A 25,787-nucleotide genomic window follows, 5' to 3' on the forward strand; every position below is an offset into this window, starting at 1 on the left:
GCAGCAAAGGGGGGACCAACTCCATATTAATGCCCATGATTTTGGAATGAGATGTTCGCCGAGCAGTTGTCCTTTTGGTGATGTAGTGTATCTTGGGCCATTATTCAATGGACAGACTATGTATTATGTTCTTCCTTTCTTGAAATATTGCATTCTGTCACTCATTCTGTCACTTATGTCGCTTATACAAATGTTATGCAGCCAAACGATGATGATTATTACTGGGATAGTATAAGGGTTGATGGTTGGCAAGCTCTATCAAGGCCTAGGTAAATATAATTATATAAGAAGGTATCTCTGCTTGCTGATCCTCATTAAATGTAACAGACAAGAGCAGAAGAGATCATTTCTAAGAAGGCTTCTATGCTCTCATGTATGGATGTTTGCCATTGAGTAATAGTCATGAAATAGACAAATGATCGCTCAGTGTGTATCAGTAATTACCCCTGAAGTCTCAGATGCGGTCACTGCAGATTAACTCTCTTCAGAAGGCCTCTATCCATCTTTTTCGCGTAGCAGAAGCTCCCAACACACAGACAGATCAGTCACTTACCACTCCAACATGCACTACTCTCTCCACTCTCCCTGCTTGATGTGCATGTCTCAGCAAGTCACAATGGTAATATTGTAAATAGCAGGTTTCAAAATGCACATGTTTCTGTGGCGCCCTCCGGTCTTTCATGTCACTGTGAATTTATACTTCAATGATTCGGTATCAGCAAGCTCAGGTAAAGCATGACTTCAAAGGGATATTCCAGCCCGAGTGAATGGATCCATACGGCAAATGGCAACAAAGTTCTCCTTGAGCCAGCTCTGCAGAGAGAGTTTTGTATTCTCAGGTTTAGTTGTATGAATCTAGTCTATCAACTGACACAGTGTCTTTGAATAATAGGACTCAAAACAAGAGTAATATAGTTTTACATGTTTTATTTAAAACATTAAAATCATATAACCCCATACAGCAAACTGTACAATTGAATTATTCACAGTGTTAAAAAGAAAATAACGCAATATCCTCTCTATGATTTTATATTTCCCCATGTTTTACTTGGTTATTCTAATAATGGTATTCTCTTAACACATACAGTTATTAGGTCAACGGAAAATGTTCCAAAACGTTACAAAAAACTATATTCATAGAAATTCTGCATGTCCACAAAGAAAACCCCGGTCGGCACCAACATATCATTCCTATTGTTTGAGAGGTTTCTTGTCAAACGATAGAAGTAGACAATTCAGCTCAACTCAAAACAAAACATAAGTAAATACCTAGCGCTGTGACTGTTTGATTGCTTAATAAAGTGTAACTCATAGCAAATACTGCACGTTATGTTATTTTTTTCTTTATTTTTATCTTAGATTTCATAAAATGTTGAAAAAGAACTGGATTCACATTTTGCTATAAAAGACAGTATGCTTCATAATTGGGATTGATTGAATTAACTGAACTCAAATCTTGGTAGTAAATGTAAATAGTTTTATTAATGGATCACTGATGTCCATTTTCACCACAATTATTTCAGCGAGTATATGGATTAACATAAAAAGCACTAAAGTAACTTGTGTTTGCAGTCAAAGGAGAATTCAACTGGAAGCCAGTCTAACGTGTAGTGTAACAACCAGTCTTTGCCCAACTGCATCATGGGTTTCAAAAGAGAAGAAAAGAGCCAGCTAGATCATAGAAAATCTATTCTAAAGAAGTTTCCTCTACAGTTTTGGGGAATTCAATATTACAACGTCACATACACCTCATATCAATATATTAGGTGTGATAAAATAAGATTTACATATAATATTCTACTCTTGATGATCATAATCCAATATAATATATTATAATCCATTCCAATCGAATAAATTAATATGGAGGATGGGGAAGTGGGAGTGGGGTACAGGTTAAAGTGGCATATGAAACCTAATTTAAATTAAGAAATTGTGTTTGGCTGAGAGCAAAAATGTATGCATTTACCTGTAAAAATTTAGCAAAATACATTTTATCCTGTTCATCTTATCTACATATACTCTACTTTGCAGAAGGGAGTTGATTAACATTTATACAATGAGTTTCTACCAAACCAATCATAAGTCACACAGATTTAAGTTCCCTTGAATCTTTACATTGTTAATGTTGAAAAAAAAGAACCCAAGATAGTTTGTCTTTTTTATCAATATTGTAAACCTCACAGAGGTATGCTGTCTGTTCAGCTCCCTATTCCGGCAGCTCACATATAGACTCCTAGCATCATACAGCTCAATACTCATTGCAGATATACAGTTTATAGGCATTCCAGACAACATAAACCCAGAAAACCCAAACTTCAGCCCTGCCATCTGTTTGTTCATCTCATCATCTGAGCATGATATTGATTCATGATAATGATTCATTTAATGATATCTATCTCTAGTGCACAGAATGAAAATCAAATGCAAAAACCAAAAGGGTCTCATCAGCCACTCAGAGCTAGCTCTATCTCATTTCCATAATGGTAGCGTAGTGTTCGGTAACGCTGCCACAAAGCTTTAATATCGGCCCTGCAATATGAATAAGCAAAATCATTTGCGTGTCCCGGGGACATTCACTGTTGCCGTGGCCACAAAGTAAACACACGCAGAAGGAATAGTATGTAGTACCATTGAAAATGATGACAGCATTTGTTTCTTACTCATAAGGTCCCTTGTCCAATGTCCTCCGCCCAACACAATACAAAACCTAGTCATTTACAATCACCTGCAATTGCAGAACTAAAACCAAACAGCTTAAAAGAGTGACTATGCAGCCTGTACATCTGTACTGTGCTCTCTGCATTTCTTTCATGTCACTGATATTACTAGATTAGAGTATCTGTTTAGCAGTCAGAAGGTAATTCATTGCAAGCAGCAAGAGCAATTCAATGGACGCTGTGCGATTATAATATGGCTATTTCTGAGGGGCATTATTGTAGACACTTTCACAAAATGGAAACAGATGGCTGATTGCTCTCTGAAAATGTTATATTGCCATTGTTTGTTTGTTTTAACAACACAAAGCCAATGCAGACAGATTTCTCTGAAATATTTATTAAGTGGACATTGGCAGATATAACCAACTAGAGATAACCAATTAGCCAAGCTAGCCTAGCTAGCTGGCTAACTAACTAGCTGACTATAACCCTAACCATAACCCTTCAAACATGAACGGTATGATTGGGTTTAACATAACCATAAACATGTTGTGCTTTTATGAGGAAATAAATTCAATTTATACCCCTAAATCGTACAGTTGTTCAACATGTACATACCAAAAAATGTAATGAGACCAGGTAGTTATTTTAGAGGACAATATAGACTAGTGGTGCAACAAGTATAAGGGGGTTTATGTCCATTTATCATTGGTAGCCAAATTAGAGTAAACTTGAAGTGTTATGTACTTGCATTTTGGTACATGAATACGTTGAAGCAAATCACTCCTCATTCATTATCCCAAGAGTATTGTATATTTGTTTGTTTGATTAATAAGATGCCCCCCCAAAAAGTTATTATATCTGATAGGAACACATTACAATGTGTTGTAAAGAGGAAAAAGGCCATGGATATTACTCTCTAACATAGTCTAATTCAGACATTTGGGAACAGTATCTCATGAAGCACTTGCATGAGCAGTCACATCCAATGTTTAGTTTAATTTTATGGGCAGATCTTTGGAAATTGGCTAGCTCATTGTTCTTATTTTTTTTTCACGGACAAGATTATCTTCATGTCTACAAAACATACGTCTGCAAATAATGTGGTGAAGCACAAACAAATATGGCCCTACATTGTGTTTAGTCACAATAACAAAATGGCACAATATGTGGAAACGTAATTTATTACCAATAAATCAAGGTCTCCCCATTAACCTCAGGATAGCTTCAGTGATGTCAACTCTCTCTCGTTGAACAGTAATTTTTCGTCAATTAAAGATCTGCAAACCAAGTTCACTGAGTGACTAATGCTCTCTCTTACTGTGGGATTTGCTCACTGTTGGGATTCCATTACTGTCATCTGCATGTACTTAGGACGTGTTTCTTCTAGTGGTATTATAGAAGTCCGGTGGTCCAAGCCATGCGTTTAAAAACGCCTCCCACAAAATAGACGGTGACTCAAAGAGAGCAAATCAAAGACTCAATATTATGTCTGTACAAGGTTTGAGGTAACATAATTTTCTGCTGCCAAAGGACCTACAGACAAGATAAAAAAGAATCAGTCAGAACTTTGACTTTGAATGATCATGATGTGCTATGTGTGACATAATTGATCTCCCATCAAAACCTAATTTCCCATGTCTGTCTGTAGTTCTTTTATTGCCATGCTCAATGAAGCCAACTCTGTCTTTATGCCATTTGTCCAATAAAAAGGTTGAATCATTCTTGTCAATCAAGGATTCCTTGGTGAGTGTATTTTTGTGTTACGTACGTAAACATCGGACTTGAATACAGATTATTTGGAGATGTTGTTTCCTTTTCCAGGAACGGTTCTTCTCCTCCTCCAACTCACTCTCTCTCGTTTTCTGTCTCTTTTGGAATACATGGGTGAACGCTGTCATACCTGTGTCGCCGATGCTGCCATTTTGATAGTACCATGTTGAGTTAGTGTTCCATGTTTCGTTAGTGTCCCTATGTCGCTGTGGTTGATGGTGAATCTGGTAATCCCCTCGATTCCATTGTCCCAGGTTTCGGGACCAATCACGCCCTCCACATTGCCCAGGAGGCTCTTTCTCTGGGAGGCGCAAACCGTCACGGGAACACGGGGGTCATCCCAGTGTTGCAGCTCATGTTGTCCTTTCCCGGGAGTCGTCGGTCGTTGAACGTGTGCATGTTGATCACTGCATCCGTCTTGACCATGACCGGGACCTGGTGGTGGTGTTTGTGTTTCACACGCCTCCCGCAGGTGAACGACTGTCTGATCTCGTCCACCATGGCACTGCAGAAAGACCTCTGGGCGAAAAGGGCGAGGAGGAGGGGAGAGAAGGGGGGGGATGGGGGTAAATGCCTTAGCTTTAAATGGTACTGAGAGCAAAGAGTGTCAACAATCAAAAGTACAAAACACATTAACCACAAAACAGTCATGTATGTTGTTCCTCTCCCATCGCTGACGGCCATGTCAAACTGCAACCCCCACCACATGCAACCCACGCAATGTGCACTGTTCCTGCTCTGTCAGATAGATTGAACACAGAGCCGTATTCTTACCCCATTAACTATACGAGAATGCTTGACACAACCCGCTTAGTTGCATAACTCCAATCTGCGATTTACAACTTGATTTTCATGGTATTCTGACATCTGCAATGACTAATAACAGATTAATTCGGCATGCTCCAATTTACAATTATGCCTGATAAAATGTTCTATTTTATGGCCAAATAGCACAGGGATTATTTGAGGGAATGCAAATCCCTTTAATAAAGGGAACTAAAATGGACAGAGTGCAGCTTGAATTTAAAAGTTGTTTTCATATTGTCAGACATAAGCACAGTTAGGCAAGTTGAATAATGGAAGTGAAGGATCTAAAATTAACCAATACAAATACTGTACATCATGCAAACAATGTCATCCATAAAATAATCACATCAAGTACATAAATTATTGACCAACAATCTTGAATCGCATTCATGGGTTTAATATCCACCTGCTCACGTTTCGCCGTCTTCCTTAGCTTGTATATGAATTCGGCTATAGCCACAAAGACGGAGAGAACCAGGCCAGACGCCAGTACTATAAAGATCCCTCCCAAATTCTGAATGCCCATGGGGCCGGCTTTCTCACGGCGCTCTTCGTCCAGACAGCTGCTGCCGCTCCACCACTTCTCCTTGAGCATGTGCAGACGGCCATCCTCCAGAATGCTCAGGATGGCGATGGTCACTTTGTCCCGGTATGGAGAGCCTGTAAGGCAAGCAACAGGTCTGCTTAAGTCTGGTTGTACGATAAGACAAACCACTAGCTGGACCTCGCTGATGAGGCCACAGGGGTGTTTTCACAACACATGGCTTAAATGTGTATGTTGTCATTGCATATTAATATGCATTCAAGGGTTTTTCTTTATTTTTGAGCATGAACAAGGAAAGAAATTCCACAAATTAACTTAAGGCACAACTGTTAATTGAAACGCATTCCAGGTGACAACCTCATTTTTTGGATACTACACGATTCCATATGTGTTATTTCATAGTGTTGATGTCTTCACTATTATTCTACAATGTAGAAAATAGTCAAAATAAAGAAAAAAACTCTGGAAATGAGTAGGTGTGTCAACTTTTGACTGGTAAATCAAATCAAAAGTTATTGGTCGCGTACACAGTTTTTCAGAAGTTATCGCAGGTGCAGTGAAACGCTTATGTTTCTAGCTTCAATAGTGCAGCAAAAATTTAACAATACACACATAGTCCAGAAATTACAAAAATAACAAGAGTAAAATACAATAGCAGTTCATCAAAATGCTCTGCATCGAAAGCACAGATATAGAATGAATGTGTTATTTGTTTGTCCAGCTCGAGAGGACCACCTCCTACCAATGTATCAATGGGGGATGGTGCTTGTTGCAGGAGTTATGGAGAGCTGGAGAGTATTCATACCATCAACGACCTATTTTATCTAATAAAACTTCTTGTCCCTTACATGGAACGTTGAGCAAACGTAGGCTAATGCGATTAGCACGAGGTTGTAAGTAAAAATAACATTTCCCAGGACATAGACATATCTGATATTGTCAGAAAGCTTAAATTCTTGTTAATCTAACTGCACTGTCTAATTTACAGTAGCTATTACAACAAAATAATACCATGCTATTGTTTGAGGAAAGTGCACAATTTCGAACATGAATAAACAAATTAGGCACATTTGGGCAGTCTTGATACAACATTTTGAACAGATATACAATGGTTCATTGGATCAGTTTAAAACTTTGCACATACACTGATGCCATCTAGTGGACAAAAACTACATTGCACCTGGGCTGGAATAATACATTATGGAATTTATGGTACAAAAAAATAAATGTTGAATTGTTTCCTTTCAAATGGTACCAAGAATATGCATATCCTTGCTTCAGGGCCTGAGCTATAGGCAGATAAATTTGGGTATGTCATTTTAGGCAAAAATTGCAAAAAAAAGGGGCCAATCCTTAAGAATGACAGATTTTGTTACATCTTACCCATCGGAGTGCCTATTCCATAGCCTTTGCTGTCAATGACGCCTCCAACCTGGGTGAGGTTGCAGTTCCGCTGGGTAATGTAATCAATTGTGGTGGACTCCATGAGCAAGGCATAGTCAGACTTCAGAACTCTCTGGATGCCGTCCTCAATGGACTTGACCAGCGACGTACTCTGTTTACTACTCATAAAAGCCCACATCTTCTCAAAAGTAGACACCTTTGATTTCTGTAAGGGGAAGAATTGAAAGTACAATCAATGTTGAATCTCAGCTTGTGCATTACACCTGGTCAAAGGGGCATTGAGTCTAAACAGTACTTTAAAAAATGTACATGTTTTCTACCGTGTGTTGATCCCATTGCACATATAGCCCCCATCTTTGTAGCACATAGTATTGGTGTTGAAAATAATCTGGCAATCTTGAGCACCTATCATGCTGTTATTACCCTTTTCCCACACTTCTCCATCTTGAGGTATGTAAATGCAGGAATAAAGGAACATATTGGAGCCTTGAGCTCCAAGAAAAGGAATAAACTGTGCAATGCCACTTTAACATTCACAGCTTTCAAGTACTGTATCTACTTTGACACTTCTATACTTTCATACATCTATTTATTTATTTTATATAAGAAGTGACTTGTGCCACTGGATACAATCATTTAGTATGGGGAGGTAATGTACATCTATTTTCATCCACAGGAAATAAGAAAAAAGTCTGGATTAATTGAGTCCCTCTCTATTAGCCTTGCGTTTGTCTATGTGATATTTCATACTATTTGACAAGGGGTCAAATGTTATTGCATACCTAATTTGAGATAATGACTGTCTCATCACCCTAGCCATTTGAAAATATGTAGGATGTCAAAGCTCTTCAGTTACTTAATTCTTGCATTGGCGGTTAAAATGTGAAAAACTTTATTTATAGGTGCAGGTGACACACATGTAGTACATCTGATTGTCAAGATAGCATAGTGCGCCAGAGATTACAGTGCAAAGATTTACTTTGCCCTACAGTGCCCTTCCATGCAGTGTGATTTGACAAATCTACAGCTACTCCCCGACCTCTTCAGTATTTATCAGCTCCCTCATCCGCTTCAGTCGAGCTCGTTAGCCCTCCCAGTGATAACGAGAAGGGCACTTGAGCTCTGCAAGTGATAAGGTAATTATAGACACCTGTGTCTCCTCTGACTAATAACAATGCAATCATATCTGTCACTAATCAAAGTAAACACGCTCAAGGAGTAAAATATACTTTTTACTGTGCCAAGAACTTACATCAAGTTCTTGACTAATTGTCAATCTTTCATTTAGAGAAGGTTCAAATAGATGGGTATAGCTCAGGGTAGACAGGCAGCCATCAGGAACTAAAGGCCCTGATGAGTAGATGATTAGTAGGATAAGGTTTCAGTAGGGGCTGGAGCAAAACACTGAACACTGAGTAGCTCTCCAGGAGGAGGGTTGGCCACCCCTGGTTTATACCATAGCCAGTAGTTCCAATGGATAGGCAACTGATGACTCTAATTTGGTATAATCACAAATTCTAGTTCCTCCATGGACCATGCCTAATCCCTCATTGAACTCCATGTTAATCAAACCTTATGGAATAGAACGGGTACTAATGTGCTCTTTCTCTCCTAGTGGATTTTTTGGTGGTCACAGGAAATCTTTATGTGGGTGAAAATTCTATTGGTGGATATTCTGACCGGGTCATAGAGCAGCTGAGAAATTATGAATAATAATAATATTTGTCACACACTTTTCAAAAAAACAAAGTGCCAATAAATATAATATAAATAAAACAATATAAAGGAAATAAGGATGACGGAAATAGCAAATGGGCCAGAGAGAAGTCAACTAAAATGTATCCTCAATTATATTGTCAGGGCAGGGGAAACTCCTAAGATACACTCTTTAGCAGAGGCACACATATTACATAAAGTATTTATGAACTATTCAATAGAGAATATTTGAAAGTGTTAAAATTGGATAATCACCGTGGGTAAAATAATCTGTTTTCCTTGCTATTGTGTGCAATAAACACATTTTCCCTTGTCCATGAAACATGTTCCATAGAACTGTGTCCAATGTTTTCCATTTCTTACACAGAAAAACAGCAAACCCTTACGTGTTATTCAGCACCACAGTAACAGCATCGGAGTTGAAACTCAAAATAATAAAATAAAGTTGAGAACACTGCAGGGCAAAAGCTGAAACTTTGGAATAAAACAATTGTTTTGGGAGGATCCCATAAAACAACGTGGAGAAGTGGAGAACTTGCTTTTGAAGTGGGAATTAAGATCTAACTGGAAATAAAAAAATATATTAAAAAATGTATTTTGTGAAATAATATGATTATTTATTTTGAGAAGCATACTGTATATAAAAAAGTACTGATGCAGCATCAGTTCTTCATAAACAAGTTTTATGACAATATAACTGCGTGTACGCAGCGTGCTTCAATCAATGAATGGGGCCGTATTCAAACTACTTAAAAAAGACTGGAGAAATTAAATGAAGAGATTTCATTCTGTTCTTTTCGGATAACATTCTTGGCAGATTGCATACCTTGAAAAAAGACATGGTGGCACTGTCTTTGACCACACCATACTCAATCTTGGTCTGCTTGGCGATGTCGTCGGCAGAGTCCACGGGCGACTCCATACGCTCCACGGTGAGGAAGGCGGCCAGGTTGGCCGTGTAGGAGGAGATGATGATGAGGGTAAAGAACCACCAGATGCCTCCGATGATCCTGGTGGACAGAGCTTTGGGCATCAGCTCAGAGCCTGGATGGCAGACAGGGTGAGGGAGAACAACGGTCATCTTACAGATACACTGTAGGTATTCAGTCGCTAATTGTTTAGCTCACGTTTTGGCTTGAATTTTGGCTGTAGGGTTCATATACATATTCCATTATATATTCGGTCATTTCCAGACAATATTTCTGTCCATTTAGGGGACCCATTTGAACTCAAGAGTACCCCCAGAGGTAAAAGTTTAGTGTAGCCCCTGTAATGGAGACGTTTGACATCACATACGCATCTTCCTTATGTACGACTGTTACAGAATATAACAAACACAATGTTTACGTGGTTGCTTTTTCACACAAGGTGATCAATGGAACACACATACTGTACACTCTTGGTCTAACTCAAATTCTCAGATGGAAAACAACTGAAGGGGCATATCTATGTACCTGGCAGCCTTATATTTTAATTTGACTACAATTAGCTGGCCATGAAGTAAGCGGATGAGCAGAACATTTTGGGGGGCGATCCCAAAATCTAATGCCAGATACAGTAGGATTCCTGTATCCAAACAAACCCTCAGTCGAGGCTGAGAGTTCATTTTAAAATAATGGTCATGTTCCAAGCTGACAATATTCCAGTTGTGTTGCATGCACCATCCAATGGTTGTGTGCAAGTAATCGACTGCAGAGTCAGCTATCTGATTGCTATACCATATGATGAAGTTAGTTGAAATGTTAAACACCTATACGTGCATTGTGAGATATCAGCCAGGTTAGAATCAGGTTTATTGTCATACAAGAGGAAAATCCTAGCACAGCTCACACATGAACGCATAAAACACAGCAAGAAACAAAAAGGCAGACATAAATAATACCCCCCTCCTCCCTCCACCTGCCCATAGAGGGAAGCTACATAAGAATTGTTCATTATAGTGATAGCCCCCAGGATGAAACTCCTCCCGAAGGGCGTGGTGCGACACTTAATTGTCCAGTATCTCCGACTTGTCAGTAGACGATCAAAGCAGTAATGGAGTGGGTGGTCTGGGCTGGAGATCTGGCATGCATCTGCAATGTAGTCAGCCGGAAACGCGGTCTCTGATTCCAACAAGCTTAAAACTTATTTTGGCTGGGGGGCAGTATTGAGTAGCTTTGATGAATAAGGTGTCCAAAGTAAATGGCCTGCTCCTCAGTCTCAGTTGCATCAAAGGTTAGTGATTCATTTTATCTCTATTTGTGCTTTTTGTGACTCCTCTCTTTGGCTGGGAAAATGGCTGTGTTTTTCTGTGGCTTGGTGGTGACCTAACATAATCGTTTGTGCTGCTTTCGCCTTAAAGCCTATTTGAACTCGAACACTGTGGTGGGATTAACAACAAGACTACCTTTAAACGGTATAAGATGTTTGAGGAATTTTAATTATGAGATTTCTGTTGTTTTGAATTTGGCGCCTGGCACTTTCACTGGCTGTTGTCATATCATCCCGTTAACGGGATTGCAGCCCAAAGAAGTTTTAACAGACAGAAAGCACAAACTGATGGTGGAATCGGTTCTGGTGTTTTTGAAATAATAAAGTGACACGCGTTTGCTTCTTCGTTGTGGGGTTTCATTAAGAACCCTGCCACTTGGCATGTGTCCAATTAAAATAATGTCACCAAGACAAAGAGGTCACATCTAAATGCTATTCTGCTCTTTCTCTGCCTTTGAAATGTTCCACCTCCTTTGCCACAGCCATATGTTCCCTGCACCCGTAAAATGGCTTGCATAGTATACATGCACTCCATGCTTGCTTTTATATGGGCTGTTGTATACATTTTGAGATTACAATGTGTCGATTTTGTGTTTTGTATTCTTCTTTGCATGATTTTGAATTGTGTGGAGCAGTGCCTCACAAATAATGCATGCATAACATACATCCATTTGTGACAACTTACATTTGACAGGGTGAAAATGGCTTATCAGTCTCTGGACATAAATGTTCAATTACTTAGGTTGGCCAGACTGCCTCCCACAGCATTTAGTATGACACTGTGAGGTCCTCTGTCAGTTCAATTCCCATATATCTTGTTTACAATAGCTTTTTGACTACTTCATTTTCTGTCCCTGTCGACGTCTAAAACAACCTCTCCACCAGAGGTTGAGTTCAGTGCCCTCCACTACTTTACTGAGAAGATTTATGAGGGCAATTTGGAAGAGTAACCACCCCACTGAGAGGAGGTAAAGTGGTCAGCTTTTTAACCTTCCTTACCCAATTTGATTGGATTTGTCCTTTGCAATTTGACAGCCTTACACAGTGGCAAACAAGGCCAGTATTGTAACACTCCAAGGTAAGAACTATCACTTAAGTGTAGGAGGACACTCAGCTCAGCAGTCAAACTGGTAAGGAACTGGAACAGCGGGTAGCCCAATTGGATTCCAGGCCATAAAATGCTGTTGTCAGCTGTTGTCGCACGGCACCTAGAACACTCAAAGAAATACTAAAAACGGATTGGTCATACAGTGCTGCCGAGGAAATAAAAACCTTGTCAATGCACTATGCATCTCATTGAAGAAGGACTTCATGTCTTCTAAGCCAAATAAGTATAAAATGTCCTTTCAGAGCAGAAGATAATGACGCAATTCCAGTCAACAAAGCAACACAATCTGAGTGACTGCAGTGCTGCTGCAGCTAGAATGGCTAGGTGCTGACATCATAGTTTCAAGTTGTAATGTCATGTGCACAAGTACAGTGAAAGGCCTTGCAAAACACTATGACAAAACATTCAAATATAAAGTATGTTACATAATGGGGATGTGACTAAATACACACTATGGTAAAATGGAAATTTTTATTGAGAAAGTTATTAGGCTCAGGGATGCTGAATGAATTAAGGACATTTTATTTTTTGTGTAAAAGCACCAGTTGGCAACCCATCTAACAAACATTACAAGAATTCACTGTGATGATTCTTGATGCTTGTAATATTACATACAGTAGTAACATTTGTTGTGATCCACCTGTGTGAAATTCGTGTGTTTACAGTACCGTCTATCACCCATAATGCAATATACGACTAGCAAAAAGCATTCACAACTACTCGTGGCTCCTTATAACAGCATTGACAAAAAGCACACTTGCTTAAGAGTTATATTCTCTGTGGATTTAGAAGCACTGGGTACTATTAAATGCAATGCCCCGGCTTTCTCCCCATGTTATTTTCCCCACAAGCAAAGATTCAGTTTAACATCAGGGAGGCACCTCTTCCCGTGAGAATCATTACCTGAACTTAACATTCTCTCTTTCGTGGCATCATCACATAAAAACACGCTCTCTACACCAGAGGCTGTTTACTGCTTATTCATCTCTTTTAAAAACTATGGTTTCCAAGTTGAGAAACTCTCTTCTCCATATCGGGATAAGATAACTAACACTGATAAGGTCAAAACAATGCCCCATGACTATAAATGCAATATTTCGTATAGCTTATGTTACTTACACATTTTGCATATCAATATAGCAACTTTTTTTCATGTTTCACCCGTTTTGCAACACCTCAGACACTGTTTGCCATGAGCAAAGCCTCACACTGTCACGTTCTGACCTTTATTTCCTTTGTTTTGTATTTATTTAGTATGGTCAGGGCGTGAGTTGGGTGGGCAGTCTATGTTTGTTTTTTCTATGTTTTGGGGTATTTCTATGTTTCGGCCTAGTATGGTTCTCAATCAGAGGCAGGTGTCATTAGTTGTCTCTGATTGAGAATCATACTTAGGTAGCTTGGGTTTCACTGTGTGTTTGTGGGTGATTGTTCCTGTCTCTGTATTTTGCACCAGATAGAGCTGTTTTTGGTTTTCCACGTTTATTGTTTTGTTGTGTTCATGTTTATCTGTTTTTATTAAACATGAATCAATATAACCACGCTGCGTTTTGGTCCTCCTCTACTTCACCACAGGAAAACCCTGACACACACGGCCCAGGGCACGCCTCTTTTGAAGCATGCAAGGTCTGCTTTTACACCTCTCCATTTTGTGTATTCTTGTTTTGTATGACACCTCATTCCTACAGACACGCTGGCAGGATTTTGGTTTATTAGGCTGTTCTTCCTCTTCCAAACATAGCCATTTGCATTTTAAACATGTCAATGAAATGGCTTTTTCCTCAGCGACTGTCGGTGAGTTTGGCTGTAGAGCATAAGGATTCTGGTTTGTATAACAAAATGGACCCCTTTGGATACATATTTGGTCCATTTGTATCAGGGCAGAACACATAGCACTTTTTGCACTTTCCACTGGCACTTATTGTATTCTTTCCAGCATGGAATTAAATGAAGTATATTTCTCCCGCTCAATGTTTTTTCCTTTTAATGGTTTGAGTGCGAGTACCTGCTGAACTGCATGGTCATTTTTTCTCTCACACCAGCCACCATGGCCAGTCCGCCTCTGGCTACAGAACACATAGGTGCCACAATTACTCAATACTAGTCCATCTAAACAGAGATAAACGTGCGCAGGCAGCACATGGTGCTCCAGGGTGAGCACTATGTTATTGCCGCATTGATAAATTATTAGATTAACTGCAAATGATGCAGTTTATTTTTTTCACTTCGTCATAGGGAACTAAGTTAAATTGGGAAAAGGCAACATGTTTAAAGAGTAGTTGTAACTTGTTAACGTAATTGTTCTAAGCGATTCCAGACCACGTTAGCGCTATGATCTTAAAGGGATAGTTCACTCAAATTCCAAAAGTACATATCCTTTTGATTTTGTCATCCTTGCTACTGTCACCAAATGCATTTTTCTTTTGCGCTTGTGTCCAAAGAACAATAAAATCATTTTCCTTGTTTGATGTCCAAATCATTTTAAAATAACTATAGAGTTAAAGAAAATATAGACATTTTAGACACTTTGGTTATGATTTGGCAATGAAACATCTATCAAGGAAGGTTATACTCATAATGCAAGTGGACTTCAGCGAACCACCTCCGGTACACTTTACTCTCTGTGACCTAGTTAACTCTTAGACCATTTTGCTGTGTCGAAGTAAAATATCCTGTTGTATAGTAATGTAATCTGGGGGAACAACATTAACCTGCTTACAGGAGGACAGTATCAAAGGAACAATATTCTTTATTTATTCAATATTATTTTAAGTTTAAAGTTCAAGATTCAAGACCTACCATCCCAATGACAAAGGACCATCAGTCTTGTTCAAAGATGAATCACCAACTTCCTTCTGTTTTGCTCGTTCCTCTCCTCCCTTTCATATTGTACTGTTAGCCTCCACTCACAATGCAAATTGTCAGAGATACCATGCAGCTACGCGGGAGAGCTGCCGGAGGAGCACAGCTTTTGTGCTTAATGGATTGCCGCATTTGCTCTCCTTACCGGCAGAGATCCACCGTCGAGCCTCCCTAATTTGTCTTGTTACATTGAGGTTAAACATTTTCTTAGTAGCTCTTTAAAAAAAATCTTTGGCTGACTTCATTACGTCGAAGCATTTATGGGGCTCCATTTGCTTACGAATGTCTTCAAGGGTGGACGAGATGACCGTATTAGCTTGGTGTTGCCGTGATATCCTTCCCCTAACCTTCCTCAGATTTGTGTAAGCTTACACAGAAGGTGGAATCATTCAAATAGGTATTTTGGGGGTTGGGGAAAGACGAAAGCTAACTGTTTGCTCTAGCATAAGAAAGATGCTGAGAATTGACATACTTTCATATTATGAATAAAGGAAAATAATGGCACTACTCCAGCACCATAAAAGGCCCAAGTGTCATTTAACAAAATGTCATTTGTCCCGAGAGCTGAGCTGTGTGGGGGGTATATATTATGACAATGGGTCTTTGGTACAAGGACTCGGGAAACACAACAATATAAACGTCAACCTTGTGGCCATAGCCAATGCCAGCGAGGAGTGACAGCTGGCATTTGTCAGACACGTTCTCCAACTTACCCTTTCGTCCCAAAACACAAACAGCTGTGTTATGGGGAAACAAATGCAACCGTGTTTTCTGTCTTTTACCTGCCACATTCTGACATGTGTCTGACACCTACTCCTGTTTCTATGAGCAGGCAGGGAGGTGACAACAGCTTTCTTTTGTAATGTACGTCTGAGCTGCAGTTGTTCCTGACAGGCAAGTGTATTCTAAAACAATGGAAATTAGGTAGCTTGTCAGTTAAAGAGGTGAAGAGAGGGAGGGAGAGGGAGGGTGGCTGTGCAGAGGAGGAAGGGAGTGGAGGGGGGACTGTTGCTCTTGACAGGTGAAAGAGGGAATAAGCTAGGCTATACCATACCTTGCTGCATGAGGGAGCCCACACCGAACCAGAAGCTGTTAAGGAGGGTGAAGTTGTTCTCTACCACATCGGATCCGGGATTGCAGGGATGGGCGTCATACCATTCGTATGGACTGAACCTACAGGGAGACAGGTGGAGAATGATATCAGGAACAAAGGCTCCAGTGTACCACAATTTCGGCATAATAGTGTATTGTTACTGTGGGGCTCAGTTAACCCTGATGAGGCATGGGGAAAGAGATAATGTGTATTAGAATTCAATCCCTTTCTCACCAACATCAATATCAATATAGAAATAATGGATACTCATGTAGCCCACCAATGTTTGCACACAGATATTATATACAAAGAAAGAGAAAAATTTGTTTGAAGTAAAACTATGACTCAAAGCAGTTTAATAATCAATGATATAATATAACTGTGTTCATATTGTAATATGGGGATGAGGGGGAGGGGGGTAATATAGGGACTTACACAGATCTGAAATATTGCTCCCAAGTTTACATGTTTTATGCATGGGAATACCTATCTTGGATTCATTTCATGCTCTTGGCCAGTAATCCTGTGGCTTTGGCGTTTGAACCATAGTAATGCATCTCAAATTGGTTCTAATAAGACCGGAACAGAAGCTGTGCTTAATAATACATTCTAGTTCTCTGCATCGAAGGCCTCTCCGCTGGATAGAGCACTCCTGATGTGTCCTTGAGCCTAGCACTTAACCTGAATTTCGCCTGACAAAAACCACCCATGAAGTGTTCGCCTACAGTGTCCCTAAAGAACTGTGCAACCGTAGGCACAAATTACAGGTTGCACAAGGAGCCATATGGCTTTTTACTCACTATACAAACAAAAAGACAAGCTGTAAAGACGTCCACATGTATTGTTTTCAGTAAATTGATTGTTTGTGGTACATTTGACATAGCATTTTGTCAGCTGTGTTAACGTGCTCTTATGTGTCCTTGACGATGGCTGTCTGTCAACCCTGTTCAAATCAAAAAGTTTGCCGTACCTTTATACATCTCTGTGCTCAAAAGGTAGCTAACTTTCCACCAAAAATGCCACTTTCAGGAAGACAGATATTGGAATGTCATGTGATACAACGTGAGGCACGCTGGAAATGTAGTAGAATAATACCTGCGAAGCCCGTGGATCCACATACTCTGCCATTTAAGTGTCTTTTCAAAGTGCCGCACACCGTAAATCCTTTAATAATCGATGAAACGGTCACTTTTTTTAAAGGCAGATGGCGAGATAACACATGGTAAATGTCAGTGCTTTCCATTCCTGAAATTCATTTGGAAAATGTTTCAAATACGATCTGATTTATTCAGGTTGTTTTGCTGTCAGAGGAGAGGAAGAGGAGGCTTAGATCCTTCGAAGCCAGATGGCAACTCTTCTTAAAATATCCTGCTTCTATTTACTGACTTTCGTGAAAGTTGGCCAATGAGCGGAGATAATTAGGTAACTCTTTATTTTGATAGTCCGTCAGTAACATTTCAAATCTTAATATCTACTAACCCTAGCACTAAACCTAATCTGAACCCTCACCCTAATTCTAAACCTAACCCTAACCGTAACCTTAGCAAGCAGCTGCTATCAACAAATAGTTTGTTGATAGGATGCTCTACAGATGATCAAAATGAAATGATCCCGAAAATAGTCTCTTTTCAAAAAGAGGAAACTAAAATCAAGACCTTCAAAAGTTAGATGTCAAATGCCAATGATCTATTTTTACCTCGTCAGTCACTGTGACATTTATGCTGAGCGATATTTGTGGGTGAGGACCATATACAGTGTCAATAAAGTGTCTCCCAAAACATTTGTTGTATTTAATGCAGTGGTTCCCAAACTTGTTACAGTCCCATACCCCTTCAAACATTCAACCTCCAGCTGTGTGCACCCTCTAGCACCAGGGTCAGCGCACACTCCAAATGTTTTTTTTTGCCATCATTGTATGCCTGCCACACACACACACACACACTATACGATACATTTATTAAACATAAGAATGAGTGTGAGTTTGTCACAACCCAGCTCGTGGGAAGTGACAAAGAGCTCTTATAGGACCAGGGCACAAATAATAGTATAATAATATTCAATACATTTTGCTCTTCATTTAACCATCTTACATATAAAACCTTATTTGTTCATACAAAATGGTGAATAACTCACCACAGGTTAATGAGAAGGTTGTGTTTGAAAGGATGCACATAACTTTGCAATGTTGGGTTGTATTGGAGAGAGTGCCTGTATTTTGTTTTCATGCTAGTGAGGGCCGAGAATCCACTCTCACATAGGTACGTGGTTCCAAAGGGCATCAGTGCCAAGACAAGAAACTCTGAGCACAGCCCTTTCCAGAAATCTGGCAGTGGCTTCTGATTAAATTACATTTTCACAGAACAGCTTGTTGCAATTTCGATGAGGCTCTCTTGTTCATATATCGGTAAGTGGACTGGAGGCAGGGCATAAAAGGGATAACGAATCTAATTGTTTGTGTCGTCCGTTTTGGGAAAGTACCTGCGTAATTGCGCACACAGCTTACTCAGGTGCTTCACTATATCACATTTGACATTGTCTGTAAGCTTGAGTTCATTTGCACACAAAAAAATCATACAATGATGGAAAGACCTGTGTGTTGTCCTTGTTCATGCAGACAGAAAAGAGCTCCAACTTCTTAAGCATAAACTCAATTTTGTCCTGCACATTGAATATAGTTGTGGGGAGTCCCTGTAATCCGAGACTCAGACCATTCAAAACATCACCCAGATAGGACAGTCATGTGAGAAACTCATCATCATGCAAATGGTCAGACAAGTGAACATTAATGGTCAGTAAAGAAAATGTTAAGCTTGTCTCTCAAGTCAAAAAAACATGTCTATACCTTGCCCCTTGATAACCAGCACACTTCTGTATGTTGTAAAAGTGTTACGTGGTTGCTGCCCATATCATTGCATAATGCAGAAAATAAATGAGAGGTCAGGGGCATTGCGTTAACAAAGTTAACCATTTTCACTGTAGTGTCAAAAATGTCTTTCAAGCTGTCAGGCATTCCCTTGGCAGCAAGAGTCTCTCAGTGGATGCTGCAGTGTAACCAAGTGGCATCGGGAACAAGTGTTTGCATTTTCATGTTTTATTTCTAAATGCCTGCGCAAGAGTGAAGGTTTGCCGCGAGAGAGTAACGGTTAATGTGATTGGATTTTAATTATTTGACTAGACTACCTGTATTTGACATTGTGTTGTTATTTTGCTGAACGCTAGATGGTTTAATTTAATTTTTGACAGTGAAACGAGGCTACTGAGGCAAAAAAAACAACTCACCCAAATGTATAGACCTGTTGGAAAATATAAATGTACTGTTTGAAAATGTGAAGACATTGGCATTGCGCATACCCCTGGGGGAAATAGCTGATTTAATGGAACACATAGCTTTGCATCTCCATTTGCCTCCATTTAATGGGGAAGGTGTTTAAAGATGGCAGCATCCATGCACTTAATAGAAATTCATTGTTTACCAAATTCTCTGTATTGTATATTGCTCTATGTTACAATATTTTTGTATCGTCATAAGCACAGTATGTACAGTATACATGAACACAATTTTAGCAGACAATTTTAAAAACCAAAAAAAGTAGATTGTGCTGATTAATGGCGCATTGAACCATGTCACGCCCCGTAATTTAAAAACTAAATGGATAGTTGTAAAACCATGACGTCACATTTTAATTCCAAAATCTTTATGCACCTTCGCCACTCTTTGTGTGTTTTTCATTAAATCAGGTCACACTCTAATGATGCAACAATCTCTCCAAAAAATCAGTCCTCTAAATAGCCTGAATGAGCTTCAGATGCAAACCCTCGCCCTCATTCTCGGCAGCTAGACAGACATAGCAGAAGCACCTGAAGCGGTAACTCAAAGAAATTGAAACTTGGCCAATGTGTTGCTATTTGAAAAGATAAGGATGACTGGGGAAAAACTCCATTATTACACACTTGCTAGAGCGTACGTTCTTATCGACATTGGCATGGTGTAGAAGAAGTCTTATTTTGTCATCTGTATTCCACTGCCCATTTTTATCTTATGGAATTTCAAAGATATATTTTCCAGGTCCTGGACAGTGTAATGCAGCATCGAAGCTTGTGGTGATTTCTACCCCCCCTGTTTACATCCTTAAAGAGATGCCAGGTTTTAAGAGCACTGATAAGGCAAGTGCATACAGTATACTCTACCGGGCATTGCTCAATGTTTTCTCTTTCGTACTTAGAGCATGATTGTGTTTCATCTTTTTTGTTTTCACGCTTCTGTAAGCACTCGAGTAGGTTTCCCATATTGTTGACCTATAGTCATGGACTCCAAGATGGCTGTGGCAAAGCATAAGTCTTGGCGCTTTCATTGTTCTCTTCTCAAGAGTGCCTGCTCAGTGACATGGATCGTGATTGTCCAGAAAAGCTTTTTGATTTCAAAGTTGTCTGAATTGTATGAAACTATAGACTATCAATCAGTACAAGTACGTGCCTACCTGATATTGAACACATACATTTGCCTCTTTCGTCAAAGCGTTCTGGTTTTTCTAACATCTCAAGCACCCATACATCAAACTGCTATTTGAGCCTTCTTTTGGCTCAAATCACTTCTGCTCGCTTTCTAGGCAGATCTCCAGAGAATGATGCAACAGTCAGAGATTATTTTTTAGTTATACTTATAGAACAGGGTGCTAAAACGAGCTTGTGAGCTTGTCTCAAGACATAATGGGAGAGGTTTGAGGAATGCAGCTGGCTCCTCTCAGAACCCCAAGCCCCTTCAAAAGCTCCACATTCTCAGAACTTGCTCAAGCACCACTCTGCATTTGGAGGCACCAGGAAGCGGTGAGAAGCAGTGACAATGACCACCCAAGGCGAGGAGGATGCCTGCAAGTGGCATATGGGTTCTTTTCTTTATCTCTTATGTAAAGAATGCCACAGAAAGTCTCAGGAACACATTTGGAACACATAGGGAAATATTTTAAAAAAATCAGAGATACTCTTCAATGATCTCAATCTATTCTAATTTCACGCATTTACTAATAGGTTCAGCTTTCAATGATTTTCAATGATTTGTGGGGAATGTGGAAATGATAACAAGCACAAGTAAATGTCATGAGACATTTTTTTTATTATTATCAAATTTCTTTCTCCATGTATCGGCAGGTATTTATTTTTATACATTTCGAAGATGAAAGTTGTTCAAAGAAGCATTACAACTGCAGAGAAATTATACAGGAAACGCTTTGAATTGGAGAGCATAACTTCGCTGGCGGTTTGCTACTACCATTCTTTTCCTCCAATGCTGGGCTCCACAGAGAGCCCACGCTGACATAACTGCCTTGATCACTACCCACCAGCTCACACAAAATGTTGGACTTGTACCAATTGAACATGGACCTACTGCCGAGCAGAGACCTCTCCTTATCCCCAAATGATGGAATCACTTGAGACGATCATTGACTGACTCAGTTCTGCAGAGATTCGGATTGGCCAGCCTTCTTTTGTGCACTATATCTTCCCAGATAAAACATTTCCACATAGCTGCAACCATACACAGTTGCGTGCATTAAAGCGTTAGGTTGCGCCTTGGTTTTGGCATGTTCAACATGGTGCTCTCCTAGTGAAAGACAGTGTTGTCACAAAAAACTACATCGCTGTACAAGTTATTTTTTTAACTAACTTTTTAGTGCCTGCAACTAACTTAGCCCTACAAGTAGAATAAACAAAATATATCACTCTTACTAAAGTTCAATAAACACAAACACACACAGACAGGCAGATCAGGAAGTAGCCAAGAAATGTCTGGGACTCACCTAGCGATGACGAAGAGGACACAGCTGACGCCTAGGTAGGCCAGCAGGATATAGACCCAGATGTCAGGGGTCATGGGGTTGAGGAAGGAGAAGAAGCCGTTGTTGGTGGTGTTGGGCTTGCGATACAGGATACTGATGCCCATGCTCATGAAGGGCTTGGAGAAGTCCACGACCTTCTCACGCAGGTAAGTAATGGTAAGAGGGGCCACAGCCAAGTCGGCTCTCTGTAGGTGAGAAGAGAGAAGGGACGATCAATCAAACGATCAGACCCTTTCGCTAGCTTTATTACCTTTGTTACCCCAAAGTCATAAGACTGCTGAACAGTGCATTAAACGGCTACCTGGACTTTGTGCTTTTCACCCCCTACCTACAGAACATGCACATAGTGCTTCAATCAATCACCTAACCAAACCTCCATGTACATATTACCTCAATTAAATCACCCAACTACCTCGTACCCCAGTACACTGATTCGGTACTGTCAATCCTTGTATATAGCCTGTATATAGACTCATTATTGTTCTTTTTAGTGTTATTTTATTTTGTTACTATTTTATTTGTATCTTTTCTTAGTTTTTAAATGCATTATTGCGAAAGGACTCGTAAGTAAGCATTTCACAGTGAAGTCTACGCTTGTTGTAGATCGGCGCATGTGACTAACATTTGATTTGAGCTTCTATTGCTGGTACTTTCATTGTTCTCCAGGTATTTTTGAAAATCATAGTTCTGCATGAACCATTGTTGTTACACAAAAAGGTACATGAAACTTGAAAACCAGTTTGAGGAAAATAAAATACATTGTTAGTTTCATAACAAATACAGTGGCTTGAGAAAGTTTTTACCCCCCCCCCCTTGGCAATTTTTAGATTTTGTTGCCTTACAACCTGGAATTAAAATATACTTTTTTGGGGGGGGGTTGTATCATTTGATTCACACAACATACCACTTTGAAGATGCAAAATATTTTTTATTATAAAGCAAACAATAAATAAGACCAAAAAAACGAGTGTGCATAACTATTCAACCCTCCAAAGTCAATACTTTGTAGAGCCACCTTTTGCAGCAATTACAGCTGCAAGTCTCTTGAGGTATGTTTCTACAAGCTTGACACATCTAGCCACTGGGATTTTTCCCCATTCTTCAAGGCAAAACTGCTCCAGCTCCTTCAAGTTGGATGGGTTCCGCTGGTGTACAGCAATCTTTAAGTCATACCACATATTCTCAATTGAATTGAGGTCTGGCCTTTGACTAGGCCATTCCAAGACATTTAAATGTTTCCCCTTAATCCACTAGAGTGATGTTTTAGCAGTATGCTTAGGGTCATTGTCCTGCTGGAAGGTGAACCTACATCTCAGTCTCAAATCTCTGGAAGACTGAAACAGGTTTCCCTCAAGAATTTCCCTGTATTTAGCGTCATCCATCATTCCTTCAATTCTGACCAGTTTCCCAGTCCCTGCAGATGAAAAACATCCCCATAGCATGATGCTGCCACCACCATGCTTCACTGTGGGAATGTTGTTCTTGGGGTGATGAGAGGTGTTGGGTTTGCGCCAGACATAGCGTTTTCCTTGCTGGCCAAAAAGCTCAATTTTAGTGTCATCTGACCAGAGTACCCTTTTCCATTTGTTTGGGGAGTCTCCCACATGCCTTTTAGCAATGGCTTTTTTTCTGGCCACTCTTCCATAAAGCCCAGCTCTGTGGAGTGTAAGGCTTAAAGTGGTCCTATGGACAGATACTCCTATCTCTGCTGTGGAGCTTTGCAGCTCCTTCAGGGGTCTCTTTGTTGCCTCTCTGATTAATGCCCTCTGTGCCTTGTCCATGAGTGCTGGAGGGTGGCAGGTTTGTCTATTTGTGGCAGGTTTGTCTAAAAAACGCCAAGAGGGATGAATACTTTTGCAAGGCACTGCATCAAGTCCTGTAACATATGACATACTTTGATCAAATAAAAGTTGTTTAACTTTACACCAATGTAATTTTGCGGAGATCACAGGTTGCCCCCTCCCGCCAATTTTTCTCCAAACTTTTGTTGTTGTTGTTCTCTACATAAATGATGAACACCTGCCCCAATGAATCACAAGAAACAAGGCCCATTCCCACATGCTTTCCCACCAGCTTCTCCCCATGCCTCCACTATCTGGAGCCTGGTACCTTCTAACTAGCCTAATATAGCTCTCTGAGATACTGCCCTGGCAGGATCTGACGGTGAACGTTGCGGCCCATGATTTTGCGTCTGGTTGCATATTCAAAAGGTCACCATTCACATTACCACCCCCCACACCTCCAACACATCAGGGTTGGACAGGAGATTAATGAAACCAGCTGCTTGGTTCACGCTTGGATAACTCTCTTCCTCGGAACCGAAGGAAACTCACAATGGGGTTTGGGCCAATCTCCTTTTCTTCCTTTTTGAGTGGTGGCAGAGGAACAGCGCTCAGTGTGCCAGCACCAGAATGTCCCCGATGGAGGTCAGTTAAATTAGGTATTAGTGTGTACATTGGCAAGTGTGGAGGATGTCTAGTTCTGTAGATCATATGACCGTTTGTGAATTACCAGAACCCTGCTCCCTATAAAGAAAATGCTCATAAGTATTCCAAGGAACAAATGTAGCTGATTTGTACTATCCGACCCAACATTATTTGGACAATCAAAGTCATACTGTAATTTATAATGTATGGGCAAGGCTGGCAATGCATCTAATCATTTATTTGCTGAGTTGACATGCTGTCATTACAATGTAGAACAATACCCACCAACATTTTAAAAATAAATATGCTTCTGTGGTGTCATTGACATATTTTTTTTTTGGTGTCACTACCACAGCTCAGTCACTCTCCCCCTTCCAACAAAATGACAAATTACTATTCTAATATTCAGAGCAGTCAATGGGGGTCAGTATAAGAAAATGGTCGAACTCTGCGTGTGACCGTTTGGATTATACCTGTACCTGTGGCAAACACTGTGGTGGCTAAACACAAGAAAGATTAACAAGGAGACAGTGTGGGCACAGCCAATCTGTCATGTGGTGCAATCCACTGTGCCCTCATTAAACATTTACGTTTACAACACACACCCGCTTCCTCTGTTCTCTGCCGCCGACCTCCGCTTTTCAAGCTAGCTGCCACTCAACCGGAAGACCTAGCAGCAGGTGATCCCAGCCAATCTCAGCCATCCCTATGGTGCTCTAATACACACGCTGCACGGCTATTTTCTGCTTAGACACGTATTGCCGAGTGCACGCGTGATAACCTGATAGTACCCTGCTGAGTGCCACATGGCTCTGTGTTATCTGTGGGTGCGCAGATGGTATTGTAAGCTTTGAGCTGTGCTACCTCCATACTACCACACCTGATGACATTCTGTAGGATACATACAATCACACCTAGATCAACACTCCCATCAGAGGATAACTGTAACCATCTATAACAATCTGTGTTACTTGCAGTCCCTTGACATTTACTGGTTTTAACGTTTGTGGGGTTTGATTATTTAGTCTTATAGGTGTATTGAATGATAATCTTGGACAGTGCCGGGGAATATTTGCCTCACAAATGACACAGTTCGCCACATTTCCTGTACCTCTTAACTCGATGATTGGTTTACAATGATTTGCATACGGTGCTCCAACTGCGTCATTGTCCATCACTGTTTCAATTTGCATATATGACTAGAGAAATGTAGTCCCTGGTAATTCCATCGTCTGACTCTACAGTACGTCCCCCTTGAATGGCAAAGGATTGCAGAGTGATAATGGAATTTGCATCACTATAACATCATCCTATCC

General features: G+C 40.2%; 1 protein-coding gene across 2 annotated transcripts in view; it reads right to left on the reverse strand.

Moving 5' to 3' along the window:
• Positions 1-910: 910 nt before the first annotated feature.
• The window catches only part of LOC135522412 (glutamate receptor ionotropic, kainate 3-like), a 114,380-nt gene continuing 89,503 nt past the window's right edge, over positions 911-25,787 (reverse strand). The window contains exons 11-16 of one of the 2 annotated variants that reach the window (XM_064948634.1): positions 22,007-22,230; positions 16,173-16,291; positions 9,728-9,945; positions 7,165-7,390; positions 5,652-5,897; positions 911-4,949 (exon numbers count right to left, since the gene is read on the reverse strand). In XM_064948634.1, the coding sequence (XP_064804706.1) occupies positions 4,555-4,949; positions 5,652-5,897; positions 7,165-7,390; positions 9,728-9,945; positions 16,173-16,291; positions 22,007-22,230 (1,428 nt within the window). In that variant the 3' untranslated portion in view covers positions 911-4,554. Of the gene's footprint in view, positions 4,950-5,643; positions 5,898-7,164; positions 7,391-9,727; positions 9,946-16,172; positions 16,292-22,006; positions 22,231-25,787 lie in introns of both variants that reach the window. The other variant, XM_064948633.1, reaches the window with a different exon arrangement.

This window comes from Oncorhynchus masou, chromosome 30, assembly GCF_036934945.1.
Source record: "Oncorhynchus masou masou isolate Uvic2021 chromosome 30, UVic_Omas_1.1, whole genome shotgun sequence".
Classification (NCBI taxonomy): domain Eukaryota; kingdom Metazoa; phylum Chordata; class Actinopteri; order Salmoniformes; family Salmonidae; genus Oncorhynchus; species Oncorhynchus masou.